The 19,686-nt window shown below is 37.9% G+C and overlaps 1 protein-coding gene across 1 annotated transcript in view; it reads left to right on the top strand.

The window, feature by feature from the left end:
* LURAP1L (leucine rich adaptor protein 1 like) overlaps positions 1–19,406 on the top strand; it is a 45,195-nt gene extending 25,789 nt beyond the window's left edge. The window contains exon 2 of the mRNA XM_024760486.1: positions 18,668–19,406. Coding sequence (XP_024616254.1) covers positions 18,668–19,042 — 375 coding nt within the window. The 3' untranslated portion in view covers positions 19,043–19,406. The remainder of the gene's footprint in view (positions 1–18,667) is intronic.
* The last annotated feature ends 280 nt before the right edge of the window (positions 19,407–19,686 follow it).

Raw genomic sequence — 19,686 nt, forward strand, 5'->3', positions numbered from 1 at the left:
CAAGATTCTGTTAAGATTATTTGAATGTCGAATAACTTTGTAGTTTTCACAGTGAAAAAGAAATAGTGTCTGGATGGTAGTCTTTTCTTGACAAGCTTAAACAGAAACTGATACCTCTTAATTTTGACTAAGCATAAAGTTAAGGTGCAAAAGCAACTGAAAATATTTAGGGCTTTTACATAATGATGCAGATCAAATTCTTAGCCTTTGTACAAAAATATTTTCCCATGAGTTGCAAAAGCTGAGAATGAGATCTCCTAACTATGATAATCATACTGCAATTCCACATAGTACCTTTTATCCAAGAACATCTAACCACTCCACAAACTATAATGAATTGAGTCTAGCTGCATCTCTCTGAAGTAGCATGAGATATTATTTTGAAAGTGGTTAAGTATATTAAAGATGGCTAAAGCTGTCAAGAAAGTTGCTCAGAGTGAAATGAATCAGGAATCACCATATATCTTAGGAATCTATATCCTTGTTCCACAGAATGGAGCACCAGGCTATTTGTTTTTCTTAAGGAAAACGAGATTCTCAAATCATCATTCATTTAAAGAAATTATTACTACATTAACTTCTTAAACTGCTATAAGGATACAATTTAAAAAGGAAATCTTGCCTTAAGAACTTTTTTAAATGCACTCATTTAAAACATAAAGTGTGTTTAGCAATTAAGTTGAAAGGCATGTAACAAATTTTTGTGTTCATTAAAAAAAAAAAAAGGCAGCATAAACATAGACTTCAGAGAAATTTAAGTATGTCCCTAAATAGGAAGCCAAAACTCAAGAGGAAGAACATATTTGTCATGAGAATTTTAAGAACAGTAAGACTGCGTTTATGGGGAGGAAATGGGAGATCAGAATAAGAATTTGGAGTCAAGACCTCTGGGCCTTTCTGTGTCATATGCTTGAAAAGCATTTTACCCACATCTTTGCTCCTGATTAAAAAATGGAAAACAGCCTTGCTTCACATGTACAAATAGATTTTTTCTGAAAGCTCAGCCCGATTCCTCCTAAGAAAGAATCTTATCACTTTGGATTCAGGAGCGTGAAGGAGTAGGTTATTTACAGTTTGGCAAAACTCTAGAAAAAGATGCACAAGATGAAGGTGGCCTGGTGTCAGTCTAAGCTCTAGTCCTTAGCTAACTTCTCTACACAGCCAAATTGTTTTCTTTAGTATCTTTTGTTGTTGCAATTAGCAAAATTTTGTCCACACTGAAAACAGGCCTGAGATACTAATGAAGCCCCGTGAAGCTCTTTTGAGGGCAGCTTAGAGTCAGTAACCCACAGCATAGCAGTGTGGTGATATCCTAATCAAGAGCTTCTGTTTAGGACAATATGGTGAGCTTTTCTACAGCATGGACTCTCACAGCATTTCTTACCCTTGCTCAGCACTCCAGACTCTCCATAACATGCCTCCAAATTACATTCTCACCTTCACCTCCAAAAACATTCTTGATCCTCGGCACCTCTGGTTGGCTTGCCACTTCCCTGATCAGGAAGTGAACTTTTACATCTCTAGTCTTTGCCTATTTTCTTCATTACAGGCTCAAATTATAATGTCCTTCTTGACATAAGCCACCCATATTCATCTCTCTCTATCCAAATCCATCTTGTTCGTCATTATGCAACTGACATAGGTCTTTTCCCAAAGAAAATTAATCCATACTCATTCTCTGCTATGTTACCATATACATATAGACCAGTTATTTTTCTCCCTCACCCATTTCTTCATTCAACATACCTTTGTTGATTTGCCATGGATTGAATACTAATTATCTCAGTCAGAAACTAGGATTAATGGATAGGATAGACCCATTGCACTGGAGGAGTTCCTGCTTACCACTTCTTTGTCATCTGCCTTTGCCTTTGATTGTTATCACTATATCTGTTTCTGCCATGTCTTGAAAAATTCTCTGCCTTATAAGATCCCTTAATCATGTGTAAACTCTTTCTACCAATGCAGTCATGTCCCAGAATCAAACTCTGGGATCATTCCAACAGTGTTCTATTGGACACATGGGGGAAATTTCACTTTTCTTTGCAAACTAATATTGATCATATACTATTAATGTGATATTTTGGAGAATCAAGACATTTTAGGGCTGGAAGGAATCTTAAAGATAATCTCCAATATTCTTACCTAACAACAGGAAAATGTAGGCATGGAAAGATTAGGTGACTTATTACAAGTCATAGGTTAAGTTACTAATGGAACCAAAACTAGAATCAAAGTTTTAGGTTTCCTTGTTGTTCTCAACAAACTGCCCCATCAGTGGGTAACTGAGTCACAGGACATCATTGATATAAATAAATAATAAGTCAGCCATCACCTCTGTTTTAAAAGCATTGTATGTTATTTCTACCAGAAATAGATCAGTGTAGATATAAACATGACAAACTACATCATATTCAAAGAAGAGCAAACTCTTACAAATCCGGGTGAAATCATCTAATTAGAGTAAAATTCTAGGAGAATACTAAGTTGGAAAAATAAATATAGTTTTTGAGGCAATGTCATTTAAAGGGCTAAATAATTTCATTTAAAATAAATCAAACACAGTAATCTTTTAAGATGGTATCATGCAAAGGGGCAGTTTAAACACTTTAATTTCTAAAAGACTAAAGATAGAAGCATATAAGTTTAGTTATTGATAATCTTCAGTGCCAGAGGCATCATTAAGCTATCTGCAGAAAATGGAAAGGGCTCAATAAGATTATGAGCACTGGATCATCACAGTACTAGATATATGCTGAATCACAGATAATCAGAGAGAGAAAGCCATTGGAAATAAAGAACACAGGCGTGTCCAGTCATTTGCTGTGGCTGCTGTCTAGCAAATGGGTGCCTTTGCAGAGACCCTAAAGACTAGCTTGGGTGTAAAAGATATATAAAAAAATTCACCCCTGAATTTGGGGTCTTATCTTGAGAAGGTAAAATTAAAAGGGTTAAAGTATTATTAGAATAGATTTAGTTGTTTGATTAAAACACAAGCATATGTGCCTGGAAATAATGAATGGTCATAGTTTGGAGTTAAGAATACAACGCAATTTTTAAGTCACTCAATAACTCTTTAACTTTTTTTTTTTTTTTAATCAAGGACATGCCAAAGTCAACACAAAGAATGGAAACTTTTCAGGTTAGATAAGGAATCTCTGCTATCTGGGCAGATTACACAGAAGAATAACCTTTTACTTCCTCTTGTTAAGAGCAAACTAAATTCTTCTACACCAATTTTTCATTCCAACAGAGGGAAAAAAAAAACAAGTTCTAGCTTTGCATTAATAATAGTAGTAATTTATCCACAAACTCCTTTATAAAATTGTCTCCTAACATATTGTCTAAATATCTTTGATAACTAAACTGTTTAACTGATAACTAAACTAAATATCTTTGATAACTAAACTGTTTATTAAACAGTTTTATTCATTGTTTTAAACCTATTTGTTTTTTTCTTCTAATAAAGATTTAGATTTTAAAAAATTTATCTCCTTTTTAATCCATCAAAACTGAGCAAATTTTACCAACATTTTGACACATTTTATTGTTTTTTTTCCAGAATCATTCTTTGTAGATATGATAATTCAAGGCAAATATAGTTTGGATTTGTTGGCATATTTACTCAGTTTCTATTTCAATTCAAGCTCTGTTCTTTACTATCTCCTTTCACATTCTGGAACAAACCGTATTAACTGAGAACAAAAATACTCTCCTCTTTGATAAGCAAAAACATTTAGTTATAGTTCTTTGCCATGTTTATTTCTAGTTTAATCTCAGCAACACATATAAGCCATAATTTTTAATCAAACTTACTATTCGTTCGGAGAAAAACTGGAAAGTAATCACTGTCTGTCATACATAAGCATTTTAGGAGACCAGCAAAGCTTACACCACTACATTGTAAGATCTCCACAGCCAAAGGCATACCTTTAACACTTTTGTAGATGGAAAAATATGTTCATTAAAATGACCCAAAGATACAGTCACGTTGTTACTGTTAAAATTAAAAGCAAAGATATACATAACAAACTGGTGTCCCATGTTTCAATATTCTATTTTCCTTAGAAATTAGATATCCATAGATTTTTAGTTAGTTCCAAAATTAATAAATATCTTGCAAATTATGTTGAAACTGACACAGTACAGAACATAATTACAGTTGAATCAAAAAGATTAAGAGTTATAATGCAATATAGTTGAATACGTAATTGCATGTTTTCTTAATCTCAGTATATGGAAGAAACATTAGCTTATCTCACAGTAAACCAGTATAAGAAATTTAGGAATTTAGTATTAACTGGTCTCTTCATTAGAAAATAAATCCAAATCTTAAAAAATAAAATAAAATTGTATGTTTAGTCTCCATACTGAAAAAAGCAAGGAAAAGGTATTCTGTGATTACAACCTAAAATTACCAAACCAATTCATGTCTAAAGATTCACTTTGATGCTTCTGCAATAACACTGTGAGGAATTTTTTTTCCTTAAAATGTCAGTGCATTCAATATACTAGAGTTCAATTTTTTTATTTTCTTGAAATTCTGGGAATATTAAAATTTTGCAAGTATTTATTATGTCTCTAATTAGAAAATTCTCTTTTTGCCTAAGAGACTTTATAATTTATTAGTATACTCTAGAAGTAGGGAAATATTTCATTTTCTTATCAGTGAGCAGTAAAAGGTTTTTCTCAATTAGATAGCCACCAACAGGACTTGAAACTTTAGTTCTACCACCCCAGACACAGGGCACTAGAAAATGCAAAGCACACACTCTCAAAGAGTTACTCTACTAATCAATGGAAATAATATTTTGTACATGGATCTGAGCATACCAGAAGACAAACAAACAATACAGAACGACTAACCATATTCCTTGTCATCTCTCACCCAACAGAGAATAGATTCCCATCATCCTAACAGAGATCCCCAAGTGAACACATCATGAAACCAGATTGCCAATTAGAGCTACCCCAAATAGGGAATAATTTATAGATTATATGACCTTGAGTGGCCTAGGGGTTCAGTACACAAGTCCTTGGAATTGGCTATTTCACACATATTTTTTATACAGGAGAGTTCAGCACCCAGTTGTGGAAGTGGATATTACCTAAACAGTAAGTTAAGCAAAACGATTAGCCAAAAATCCAGAACAATAACAACAAAGCAAACAAACCAGAATAAAAAGCACCAAGTCAGAAGAAAACTGAGAGTCAGAGAAGATAAAGTTCAATTGCTATTTGTGATTTCAGTCCAGAGGCCACTTCCTGGGCAACTCTGTTTAACTAGCTCCAGCAGGCGAGCACACTAGGCATCTTGACGGCAACCTCCAACCCTATCAAAGTGTAATTATTAAGTAGTTGGAAATATGGCTCTCGTACAAACAGAGGGAGCACGTGTTGAAGATTTAATTAGCTCATTTAATGAGAGAAGCATCAAGATGATACAGCTGGTCCAAAAGAGAGGAATAGTTTATATATTTTCTCAGGAAAGACATATGAAATTATTGGTTAGAGACAAAACTGTTTAATGTCGAGTGGGACAGTAAAACCATAACTTTGAGATTTATTTTTTTTCACTGGACAGAAATCATTTTCATGTCTTCCAAACACAAATCTACAAGTCAACTTAACAACTTCATAAATCTGGGCCAAATTAGTAAATTATGGGTCACACAAAGGTATCTCCCCATAGATAGTTAAATTATGCTTTGGTAGGCCTCTTAGGTTATGCCCCAGCACATCACTGAAGAGACATTTAAACTTGAGCTCACTGATCCTTTCCTTGGCTGTGTCCGGTCTACTGATACATTCATCAAAAGCATTCTTCATTTATATTTTAGTGTTTTTGACTTACAGCATTTCCTTTTGATCCTTTCTGCAAATTATCTCTCTGCTCACATTACCCACCTGTCCTTGCATGTTGCCTTTCTTCATTAGATCCCCTAGCATATTAATCATAGTTATTTTAAATTCCCAGTCTAAGAATTCCAAAATGTGTGCCACATCTGAGTCTGGTTCTGATGCTTGCTCTGTCTCTTCAGACTTTTTTGCTTTTTAGCAAGTCTTATAATTCCTGGCTGAAAGCTGTATAGGATATAAAAGGAACTGGGATAAATAGGTCTTTGATGTGAGGTTTTGTATTTATCTGACTAAGAGTTAGATTGTGTTTACTGTATGCTGTAGCTGTAGTTATCAGAGAATAATATTTCCTCTAGGATCTTTTTTATGTCTATTCTGTTGTCTTTGGGTTTTCCTAGAGACTCCTCAAATAGAGCCTGAGGCCTGTAGTACTTTTAGCTGTAATCCCTTTTCTTATGCAGAAGCCCTATCGATGTGAGGTTAGGTGTAGGGAAGGAGAGGCATTCTGTAGTCCATGATTAGGTCTCAGTCTTTTCCGGAGCCTGAGTTGGGCATTTCCCTTCCCCCAGGTTAGTTAGGCTTTGGTAAAACCCCAATCAGTGAGGCTCTGGTAAAAGTTTCCCTTGACAGCAGGCCTTGTGCAGGAGAACGGAGAGCTCTGGGCATATCTGAGAGGGCTCACTTTCCCCCTGTCTGTGCCAGCAGCATCGGGGATAGTGAGAACCTGGTGGGGTTGCAGGAGGAAAAATTCATGAAAGTGTGGGGCTCCCCCTTAAGTTTTTAACTCTCAAGGTAGTCCACACTGAATCTCCAGCACTCATCAATTAACAACTTTAAGTCTTCCTACTGATAATTGGGTCCAGATGGGCCTCCTGCTTCTGGGCATCTGTTTTCGGTTAGCTATGATCCTCTGTAGCCACCTCTTTGTCTCCTGGGGACAGCAGTTTACCCTGTGACATCAAGTCTCTGAGGGATCTAAGGAAAGTTGTTGATTTTCAGTTTAAGTTTCTTTCTTGTTGGGAAGATAGGAGTGGTAACTTCCAAGCTCTTTATATATCAGATTGGAACCACAATGAGAGTAATAATCAGCTTCACAGATTTGCTGTGATAATGACATTAAATGTATTAGATAAGTTAACATTTAAGGCATGGCATATAAGTAGCAGTTAATCAATGACAGATATGTTTAGTAATATCCCTAAAGCTGTTCTTTTTTTTTTTAAATGAGACAAAATCGCTCGATAAAAAAAAGTCAGCGTATGATCAACCAATGTTGGAATATGGCAGGTGTTTCTCACTGGCCGCTCTTCAGGGTGTGAGATCACTGCTCCAACTTGTGTCATCTGGAGAGCCCCACCCAAATTTTCCCAAATGAAAATATTTAGTCAGTGTTTAGGCATCATATGAAAAAGAAAAGAAAACTAATCATCATAAAGTGAAATATTCCAAATATTACCAAATTATCAACATTACGTAAAAAAATGAATGGTTCTAAAAAAATGCCAGTGCCTCAGTTACATTTCCTATGCAAAAGGACCATTCTACAGAAGGCCCTTTCTAAAGAAAATGGGTTAATATATGAAATACAAAGTCTGGCTCATAGGAGGCACTCAGTAAATACAGGTTTTATCCTTAACCTAATCTCCTCCTTCCTTTCCCCTAGTGAGGCCAAATTAAAGTGAATTCTTCGAATTAAATGAAGAATTTTGAAAAGCAAGAGTGTAATTTAGTGAATTTGTCAATATTGGAAATTCAAAGATATTAGTATAGTTAATCTTAGTGTATTCTAATTTCTTAAACTATATCTGAATGTTATTATTTACATTTATTATCTTATACCCTCCATTTTATGACCATCAAATTATAAGGAGTATTATTTATGAGTGATATCTATTAAAAGCATCATCTGTGTCACTAAATACCAGAGATAACATTTGTCATTTCTCCTTGAGGGTAATAAGCCATCTTTTCTTAGGGAGAAGAAAGGTGGTCCTATGGGAGATACAGATGGTGCCTCAATGAAGACCTTGAGTCCCTTGAACATTTCTTGTCTTCATCAATAAACATTTAACTACTTACTCAATTTTTTACCTTTTTCAAAATATAAAACAATGTATCAATAGTGTAGCATTCCACAGACATGGTGGTCCAGCATCTATCATTCAAAATTATCCACAAGTATAAAGATATCTAGATCCTTGCTACTCATAGCGTAACCCATATACCAACAGCATTGGTGTATTAGTTATCCCCACTGCATAACAAATACTCCAAAACTTAACAAGGTAAACAACAAACGTGTTATCTCACAGTTTCTATGAGTCAGAAGTCTGGGCACAGATAAACTGAGTGACTCTGGATTAGGGTCTCTTCCAAGCCTGCAATCAGCACATCAGTTGGGGCTGCTGTCACATCAAGGCCCTATTCAGGGAGCATCTGCTTCCAAGCTCACTCACATAGCCAGTAGCACATGGCAGCCCTAGCGCCTTGCTAGCTGTTGTCCTGAGATATCAGTTCCTTATCATGGAGATCTCACAATAGGACAGTTCACAGCCTGGCAGATGGCTCTCCTCAGAGCAAGTGGGAGAGTATACCCAAGACAGAAAGCACAGCCTTTTTGTAACCTTTTCTCAGAAGTGACATCCCATCATCTTTGCCATATTCTACTCCTGAGAAACTAGTCAATAGGTCCAGTCTGCACTCAAGGGCAGGAAACTACACAAGGATGTAGATCCCAGGAGAGAGGGGGTTTATTGGGAGATATCTTAGAGGCTGCCCACCTGTACTGGCATCCACTGGGAACTTGTTAGAAACACAGGATCACAGAACTAGTGAAGAGAATCTGAACTTTAACAGGATTCCCAGGTGATCCATATGTCAAGAAGCACAGCTCGAAGGAGCAAGGGCCAGGTGCTTTATTCTGTTGCAGAGGCTGCTTCCTCACTTAATTTTACTCACTGGTGAATGTTACTTTCTAACAATTGCAAAGATTAATTTTCCTTGCAACTCAGTTCTCTCATACTCAAGAAAAAGGAAAAAATGTAGGCTTCCTGAAGGACTACTGGGCTGCAGATAGCAGATCAGAAAGAGTTGAGGGACTGAGGAAGAAAAAGGGAGCAAAAGGACTGTGACAAACAGATCTAATATCAATATCCAGTAATGACTGAAAGAGAAGATTGAGCATTTGTACACGTAGGGATGTTCAGGACCATGGGAAAAAAGGACTAATGTCCTGTTCCCTCAACAGCCCTTAAGTGCATTGCTGAATAATTCTGAATTAGAAATACTCTGTTTATGGTGGTGGCCTCTTACTACTCGATTCTGCTTGGGTCTACTTCCGTCTGTTTACCAAGACAGAGAAGTTCACAGCATATTTTAGAAATAAACTATCAAAAATTATAATATAGAAATGCAAATACTTAAGTGAGTTTTAGGCATCTTAATTATTCCCTTTCCAAATACATTTTATATCTCAATGATGCTTAAAGAATAATCTACATTCAGTATTTGAAACCGTTCCATAAAAAAATGCTAATAACTTTGGTATAAATATTTTATATCTCCTTCAAATTCTTCTTAGGGGAAAAGATAAAATTCCATTGAGCTTGTAATCCTCCATTAAAAAATGGCCTAAGGGGAAAAATGAAAATCTCTAATCTACTTATCACAAACATAGTAGATTAGGGAAAGCCTCTATTCTATACCTTCAGTGGTAGACTGGAGCCGACTCCTACTTGGGTGTGGGAGATGTTTGTTAAATTTTTAGTAGTTTTACATACTAGTTTTTAACCACAGTCACAATTAAAACTTAAAGTATGTACATAAACCTACAAATTAATAATTTATACGAAAAAACAAAGGTAACAAATACTCAAAATCATCACTTTGTAATTATTTTCTACACTTTACGATTAATCTTTTTTTTAGGTTATTTAAAACATCTGTTGTATCTACAGGGTTTTCACACTACATAATGCTGTACTACTGAGCATCTCTTACGAACCCTGTTTAGTGACATCACATTGGTAGCTTGAAACTGGCCATGGTAGGAGTATTTACAGCACAGAAATTGGAAAATGCTATAAATCAGAACTTGACTTAATTTTGTTGATTGTCCTCAAGACAGGGAAATGTTAATACTACAGCTTAAAAGTGTGTCATGTCCTTAGCTATTACATTATCAATAGCACAAAAAAAATTGGTAAATACTTTTCATGCAGTCAAAAACTATTATCCGGTTCAGCAAAATTGCTCCCATAACTGACAAACCAGTAAAGTTCAGACGTAACTCGTGCTAAGGCTGAAACAGGCTTCAGTTTAATGAATATAATTTGTACTAGGGTAAAAAATACTTTAACAACAGATCACGTATCAGATTTAAGGATGAAAAATTATTTAGAAAAGAGTAGGTGGATTGGGATCAATTCTATTTGTTAAATTATGGTTGAAACTGAAACCACAAGTTGCTGTACATACAAGAATTCAACAAAAATGAACAAAAGCAGTCTCTGAGAATCAATTAGTTACAGTATATGGAATTTATAATAAAAGGTACTGTATATTTTAGTGTTATTTGTGAAGAGTGTGCTACACATCTTTTGTATCAGAACAGTTTCTACTACATGCATGTATGCATGTTTGTGTGTGTGTACGTGTGTGCGTAGTTTTGCCAGGGAGCCAATTATTTAACATCTACCAGCACACCACCCTCTCCTTCCCTCCCAAGGGAAACATGGCCACTGCAAATCACAGAGGGGTACATTACCATATCCTAGTCTTCCATGTAAAAATATCATTTTAAGTTCTAAATTTAAAAAATGCACATGCAGAGAGAACATTTATTATAAGTGAGTGGAAACACTTCTTGGCTGGTCTGTGTTCTGCTACAAATGTGGGGAGTCCATGTTTTAGTGACATCATTCCAAATGAATTTCAGCTCAGGTGATTTACAGTCTCTTACATTAGCCAAAATTACACTTTGCATATACATATTAAAAGCTCTCAGGAAAACAATTTTCACTGTACTAGGATGTGGAAAAGGAAATGACGTCATAGGCATCTAAGTATCAACTGGACCTAAAACCTGACCGAATAAGGCTGAAAAGCTCTCTGTCTTACTCTGGTAATCAGAGGACTCACCAGCAGACACTATACAGATCTCATGAGCAGGCAGGCCTGGTGGCAGGAATTTATGTTCAAGATTCAGGGGAGTCACATGTGCCCCTTTCAAATAAACCAGATGCAACTTTCTAATTTATCAAAACAACATTAATCGGTCAGCTGTGCTGATGATAGTGTTTTTATGTAGTTATTCAGTCTTTGGGGAAATTACTCTTCTGTGAGGCTTCAAGAAAGAAGTGAACTGTTTTAGTTAATGTTCAATTCCACATAAAAACAACTCAAATGGAGGAAGACGAAGCCGACTGATATAAAAATGGAATCCTTTGTTGCCCAGTTCAAAACAAATTCTGTTGTAAATTTTGAACTGGCTAAGAAAGCAGAGGAAAGCTTTGGCAGAATAACACTGACTTGTAAATGCTATAGGCTCTTCTCCTAAAGCATTCTAAACCAAAAGCGGTGGGTGCAAATACTGTAGAGTGTCTTCTCAGACTGTAAAGAGACAGTGATATTCTTATGGGTCCTCTGAGAGAACAGTTAGAGGAGTGCTTTAGAATTACAGCTATTCATAAAACTGCTGGAAATTTTAAGGATGAGTAGGCAGGACATCTCCTGTATTCATCAAACTGAGGATGAGAATTTGGCAAATTTGAAGAGGGAGCAAATTTAGACACGAGGAGGTTATATAAAGGGAATATCCAGATAAACTGCTGGAAAATCAATATTCTAAGCACCTTTACAACAGCTCTTTAAGTGAGTACACATAGATGCTTTTGAATTTTTTTTTGTATATTTAGAAATAAATATGGCTAGAATTTTTTTTTGTATATTTAGAAATAAATATGGCCACCCACTAACTACAAATTTGAAAAAAATGCCGACTGGTTTCTTCTACTTACACACTAGGATTAGAGCATCACATTAAAAGGTAAATCTTATTTATTTTCCTTTCTTCATGTGCATGATTATGAACTTGCTTGCAAAGTAGTCTTTCTTCTAATTCATGTAACAGCTTTCTGGACATTTGGGATTTGGGTCATGGATACTGTGGATTTTATAGTAGGGATATATAACTGGGAGATGGCGTGCTTTCATCTGATTAGTCAATTCCCATAAATAAAAGGATAAAAATGGCGCAGGAGAGCTTTGTGAGAGAGATGAACACACGGCGCTGTGCAAGCCTGCATGATGACAAGGTGGAGGGAGCAACGTCCCTATTTGGCAGATACATCCAGCAGCTCATGTGCACATTTCAGTTAATATATAGACCTATTAAAGATGATATGTATGTTTATCTTGGAGCAGACACAAATACGATTTTTAGTGAAACTCAAACGTCAAAAGCTAAAATTACTGTTACCACACAATTTCTGATAAGGTGATTAAAAGTCACATGGAGAGCTCAAACTTTAGCCATGAGTTTTTTACTAGCGAAGTAATTTGCCGGAGATGGAGCAGCAAATTGATTGGTCTGTCTCCTGTAGAGCTTGCATGGTTCTCTAGTCGTAGAAACAATTTTGTAATCAAATGGCCACAGGAATGACAATCAGAGACTATGTTAGAATGAAGAGTAATCCTGAGACAATCTGATCTACAGAATCTTCTTAGCAAATAACATTTTCAATGAAACCACAATATAAAAAGCAGACAAAAGTGACAGGTGGATTCCTCAGTTGAATTAAATCTTCATTATTGGGCAGAAATTAGTCTTTGTTCACAGACTGCTTTCCTACGTTCACTGGATCCTGTGGCTCACTGGAGCTCAGAATAAACCCCCAGGATTCTTCTTCACGTATACGGAAGTTGTATATGCCAAGCCACCTTGCCCAAAGGTCAACAGGTAGATGGTGGCAGTGGCAGGCCAGAGCCCTGTCCTGTGTTCCTCACACCATCACCAAAGAAGTCAACTTAGTTGGCAACTCCCTGATTAAATGAAAATGTGACCACCTTCTCTCTTTCTTGGATTCCACTGAGCCAATTCATAACCTTTGTATTCTTGCAGTATTAAAATGATAGTCTGGACAAAAACATAGATCTGGAAAAGTTTATTATTACGAATATTTGCAAGATCTTTTCTGACCCACCTCCTAGAGTAATGAAAATAAAAACAAAAATAAACAAACGGGTCCTAATGAAACTTCAAAGCTTTTGCACAGCAAAGGAAACCATAAACAAGATGAAAAAACAACCCTCAGAATGGGAGAAAATATTTGAAAACAAAGCAGCAAAGGATTAATCTCAAAAATATACAAACAGCTTCACGAGCTCAATATCAAAAAAACAAGCAATCCAATTAAAAATTGGGCAGAAGACCTAAATAGACATTTCACCAAAGAAGACATACAGTTGGCCAAGAGGCCCATGAAAAGATGCTCAACATCACTAATTATTAGAGAAATGCAAATCAAAACTACATATCACCTTACACCAGTCAGAATGGCCATCATCACAAAATCTACAAACAATAAATGCCAGAGAGGGTGTGGAGAAAAGGGAACCCTCTTGCACTGTTGGTGGGAATGTAAACTGATGCAGCCACTATGGAGAACAGTATGGAGGTTCCTTAAAAAACTAAAAATAGAACTACCATATAACCCAGCAATCCCAAGGTACTGGGCATATACCCTGAGAAAACGATAACTCAAAAGGACACATGTAACCCAATGTTCATTGCAGCACTATTTACAATAGCCAGGACATGGAAACAACCTAAATGTCCAATGATAGATGAATGGATAAAGAAGAGGTGGTACATATATACAATGGAATATTACTCAGCCATAAAAAGGAATGAAATTGGGTCATTTGTAGAGATGTGGATGGACCTTGAGTCTGTCATACAAAGTGAAGTAAGCCAGAAAGAGAAAAACAAATATCGTATACTAACGCACATATGTGGAATCTAGAAAAATGGTACAGATGAACCTATCTGTAGGGTAGGAACAGAGACACAGATGTAGAGAACGGACATGTGGACACAGAGGGGTAAGGGGAGGGTGGGCGAATTGGGAGATTAGGTTTGACATAAGTATACTACCATGTGTAAAATAGATAACAGTGGGAACCTGCTATATAGCACAGGGAGCTCAGCTCAGGAGGGGATATAGGTATACATATAGCTGATTCATTTCACTGTACAGCAGAGACTAACACAACATTGTAAAGCGATTTTACTCCAATTAAAAAAAAAAAGCATATTTGCTCTTTCAAGACCCCCCATTTCAATTTCTACCCTAGACCCAGTTCATTGCTTGTTCAAAAATGATATGAAATTTCAGGCTTCGTTCAGTCTAGAGTTGAGAGACTTGTTAGGATACAATCCTAAAGTGTGAGAGACTTATGAAGTACAAAGATGGATTGCATTGCAATAACTGTAATGGCCAGAGTGGACAAGTGAAGAGGAAAAGAGGAAAGGACACTGACATCTCTTTGCATCAATGAATGAAAACCTTACAAACACATTTTTTTGGATAATGTCCTATTTGTTTGTTCCCTTTAACTTTTTTCACCAAGTGTTCACAGAACAACTGTGCTGTGCTAGTATCAGTTATTACCTCGGAACAAACAGAGTAATGTTTGGAGTGTGAGTCACCCCATGAAGTCCACTTCCTTTCAGAGATACTATCTTGTGATCTGTACATTTAAGCTAGGAATAACCTTGCCCCAGTTATTCAGTGTTTGAATTCCGTGAATGAATGGGAATGGGATTTCATGCTGGATTTGCTTCAATACTGCAAAGCTCTTTCCTGAAGTTACCTTATTCTTTCCCTTCAAGTATCATATCACAGCAAAACCCAAGGGAGGGGCGTTCCTGACAGATGGCTCAACCTGAAGCAATCATTCAGCCCTTGGACAAATACTAATTGTATACCTACTATGTGTCAAGCACTCTCGTAGGTCTTGGGCACAGAGTGGTGAAGAGGACAGACCAAGTCCCCTTCACTGTGATGCTTACAAGCTCATGTGGGATACAGAAAATAATAAGTAAACAATAATAAGCAGGATGATTTCCACTAGTCATAAGTATTATGAGGGAACATAAAAACATAGAAATGTTGTGTACGACTAAGCATGGGGACTGGATACCATGATTGATCAGAAAGGGGCTCTCCGAGGAGGAGAAAGGGGCTCTCCTAGGGATATTGGGATACTGGGATCTTATACGACCTCAAGTGAGAAAACCACACATATTTCTGCCCAAGGGGCAAGTCTACTGTCTTTTTAATGGATGGCCAGACTTCCTAAGGACTGACATAGTAACAGTGAGGAAAGGCAGGGCAGCTACTGGAGACAGAAGCCACACCGTGATTTAGTCCTGTGGCGAATTGTTCCTACTTTGAAGGTTCATCCGCAGGAGCATAATCGCACCTTAGTTCCAGGAGAAAGCAGGGTGAAGTGGCCTGGAGCGCCAGGTAATGGGCAGGAAGCTGTGGACTCCCACGGTGGAAAGCTGTTTACTCTCTCCCCAGGAGGACACAGGGTTAGACACAGTTAAGTCTGTAATCATTATCAGCCAGATCAACACATTCTAAGTGACTTGCTTTTGTCATTTTTCCCCTAACAGTGGTTCAATGGCCTGTGAATGTTTGCTTTCAGAAGAAAAGAATTTTTTTTTTTATTTCAATAAATCATTCATGGTCAAAGGAAGCTTTTGTTACTTTAGCGTCTACTCCCCTCTCATTCATATTGCTCAACAAAACTGAACAATTTTTATGTGATGCAGCTGCTGTGTAGCTCAGACAAAAACTGCTGGAAAAAAACTATCCCAAGTATGTTTTAACCCCCAGTTGATACAGTTGCTGGGAATGTGTATTATTGTCGTCTCAAGAGCTGAACTTTCTCAGATCCTAAAATTATGACTATTTCCAAAAAAAAAGCAATCCATGCTTAAGACAGACCTTAAGAGATGTACAAAATGTAAGACACGGCTTCTTTAAGGAACTGAAAGCTTACGTGAAGAACCAGTGAGAAGACACAATAATAGGTAGCAACATAAGTGTACAAAATTAAGGTATACTGTTAGATACAAACTAAAAGGACAGAGAGGTTAAGCAGGCCAGCAGAAGAGACTAGAATCAGCAAGTGGTGCTTGATGGGAGAAGTAGGACCTCAAGAAAGGGGAGGGGCTTCCCTGGTGGCGCAGTGGTTGAGAGTCCGCCTGGCGATGCGGGGGACATGGGTTCGTGCCCCGGTCTGGGAGGATCCCGCATGCCGCGGAGCGGCTGGGCCCGTGAGCCATGGCCGCTAGGCCTGCGCGTCCGGGGCCTGTGCTCCGCAACGGAAGGGGCCGCGACAGTGAGAGGCCCGCGTACTGAAAAAAATAAAAAAATAAAAAAAATAAAGGGGAGGAACTGGAGAGCAAGAGAGTCAAGTATTTCAAGTGAGGGGAGTAACAAGGAACGCGCCCAGAGCTGGGCATGTGCGGGAACATTTTCACAGGACAGGGTGGGGATGTGAACAAATGCAGCTGTGTTTCGTTTGTGGAGCTGTCGGGAAATGGTCACACCTCTATTGCACCATGCCTACAATGGGCACAGCAAGTTTTATCAGCTACAGATGACTAACTGAAGAATTTTGTAAGACTATGGCTCCTATTTATTTTCTAGGCTCCTTAGTGGATGTAAGCAAATTGTGGATGATTTGTAAATATTTGTTGTATTGCTTGTAATTTGAACAGTATCTTGATGACTCATGGAGTATGGGGAGTATTTGAATATGAAGATTGCCAAAAAACATCCTTCCCCCACACAACATTACTGCAAGGTCATTGAGACAACACCACAAATAGAAAAGCATCTCAAGACTTACTAAGTTCTGCTCATGAATACCTCAGAGAGAAATGATTGTCACTGCTGACCCCCTATGCATTTTTGGTGCATTTCTCAGAGAAGATAAGGTAGTCACCCAAGTTACTTTATTTAATATCCTAGCAAAATTAAGGGTTTTTAAATTGTACTTCATGCTTTTTATATTTATACATACATACGTATGTGTGTGCATATACATGCACACACATTTCAACCTATAATCTTACATCTTTGAAGTCACTGTAGAAATTCCATCTGTCCCAATATCTGTTTATCATATTCACTCAATCCGAAGTTCCCCTTCAGTTATAGATTAACTCCTACCCAGGAAATACTTTTACAATATGAATGCATACATCTGAAGACAATAGGCTTCTTTCTCCCTTATGGCTTAAGTCACTCACAACTGAGTGCCTTTGAGAATTCTAGAAACCCACAAATCTGAATTAGTCCTGGGTCTTAAAGAGAGAATTAACAAAGTCCAGCCTCTTGGGTTAAAGACCCCAACAGAAGAAACTGGAATCCCTTTCAAACCATAATGAGTGTGACTAGGACCTCTGGCGGCCAAATTTGTCTCTGCCTCCCTGTCCAGGCCCTGGCATTTTTGTAGGAGCCTTATTTCTTCAGTTCCAACAAGAACAAGGGCTATCATGAGACTTCTTGCAGCCTCCCTTTCCCCACCTTCCCCAGAACCACACCCTTGATGTTAACATATATTCCCATTGAACTGTAGGGCCTACAAAGAAATTCTGCTTTGTGGCTGAGAAGACAGATTTCTCTGAAGTAACTTAAAACCATCAAAAACACTATACACCTAGAAAGCACTATGGGAAGTTCTAGAACCTCCCCAGATTCGCATATCCAATTTTGATTGGGACTTCTCTAGACAAATTTGAAGGAAATAATCAGATCTACAGAAAACACCTGTACATTCATTGTGTAGAGTGGACTGGCCTCATTTATCAGCACACTTCTGGATTCAGGGAATACTAAAACACGTTGGTTCTTCTTAAAAATAAAAGCATTACTCAGCATTATATATTTGTCAATATAATCATAAAAAGTGCAGACCTTGGGGCTTCCCTGGTGGCACAGTGGTTGAGAGTCCCCCTGCCGATGCAGGGGACGCGGGTTCGTGCCCCGGTCCGGGAGGATCCCACATGCCGTGGAGCGGCTGGGCCTGTGAGCCATGGCCGCTGAGCCTGTGTGTCTGGAGCCTGTGCTCCGCTATGGGAGAGGCCGCAACAGTGAGACGCCCGCGTACCGCAAAAATAAATAAATAAATAAAAAGTGCAGACCTTTTCTGTACTCTGAACTTTTTTTTCCCTAGATTTCAGTTTCTTCATCTAAAAAATGGGGATAAAAATAATAATACCTATGGCACAGGGTTACTGTTATAATGTAATGAGTGTTAGGTTTTGTAATGGTGCTTGCCACATCATCACTCAAAAAATAGGAGCTGCTGCAATGACGATGATGATTCCTTAACTTATACATTCCTCTTCTCCCCACCTCTCAATGTCCACACACATGTTCTCAATTAACATGGATAAACTATTAATCTGACCAGAGAGAGAATAAGATTCTTGACAGAATCTGACATTCAATAGGTTACTTCCAGGCAGCTTGGTCAGGGTCAGGGATGCAGTTGGAGTTTTATCGTGCTTTTGGTGCCTGATGGGGCTGACGGGAAGTGAGTTCTTTGATTAAGACGTCTACCATTTGTCAGCAGTTTTCAAAAAGATCCTGCACTCAAGTGAATTTGTATTTTATTCTATGAATTTAAAATCATGGACTGCAGAAGACAGAATTTAAATGCCTTTTGGATCTTTCAAGAGCACAGAGTAACTGGCAGGTCTCTCCTCTCTCCCCGTCCTCCGTAGGTTAACCTCAGAGCCACAGACGGCAGGCTCATGCGCCAGTTGCTCCTCATTAACGAGAGCATTGAGTCCATCAAGTGGATGATTGAAGAGAAAGCCACCATCACCAGCCGAGGCAGCAGTCTCAGTGGCAGCCTGTGCAGCTTACTGGAGAGTCAGAGCACCTCCTTATATGGCAGCTACAACAGCCTCCACGATGGCAGCGACGGGCTCGATGGCATCTCCGTGGGGAGCTACCTGGACACTTTGGCAGACGATGTCCCAGGCCATCAGACCCCGTCAGACTTGGACCAGTTCAGTGACAACTCAGTCATAGGGGACTCACACGCACTGCACAAGCGTCCCAAATTGGATTCTGAATACTACTGCTTTGGCTAATGACCCAGTTTTTTGCATGGGATTGGTGTGCAATTAACTTGTATTTATCCTTCTTCTCCGCTGCTATATTTTTGGTGTGATTTTTTAAAATATGAGAACCTTTTAAAAAGAAGCTTATTTTGGACGGCTTGATGGTATTTCTGTTGCTCCTAGTATTCCTCACCTGGACTGATTAATCTTTGTCTCTCTTATGTCTCTATTTTTATTTATTACGGTGATTTTTCTCCCTTCTTTCACAGTGGCACAAATAAGGTAGGGGGAAAAGAATAAGCAATAATTATGTTTTTCCTTCTGTTTTCAGGGCAAGGGGTCAGGGATTACAAGATAAACTTTGCTAAATTTTACAATAAACCAAAGTCTGATAGTAGCTAATTTTGTTGCTTGTATTCTTAAATGTTTCAGAGATTCATTTTCCAGAAGACACTGAGGTTTATTACTGTTTGTATGTTAGGTTGAACAAAATGCTCGGGACAAAGCTAGGCATTATTTCTAGGTCACAAGTCTAGGTTGACTTCTAGCGGGAAGTCGACGATACTGTTAGTCACACACTTCTCATGACAATCATTTGGAAGCCCCAACTCTGTGCAATCTGTTCAGTTAAATTTGCTGTTCATAGATCAGCATTTTGTCACCAGTGATTCTAA

The sequence above is a fragment of the Neophocaena asiaeorientalis genome, unplaced genomic scaffold (genome assembly GCF_003031525.2).
Source record: "Neophocaena asiaeorientalis asiaeorientalis breed wild unplaced genomic scaffold, Neophocaena_asiaeorientalis_V1.1 scaffold174, whole genome shotgun sequence".
NCBI lineage: Eukaryota > Metazoa > Chordata > Mammalia > Artiodactyla > Phocoenidae > Neophocaena > Neophocaena asiaeorientalis.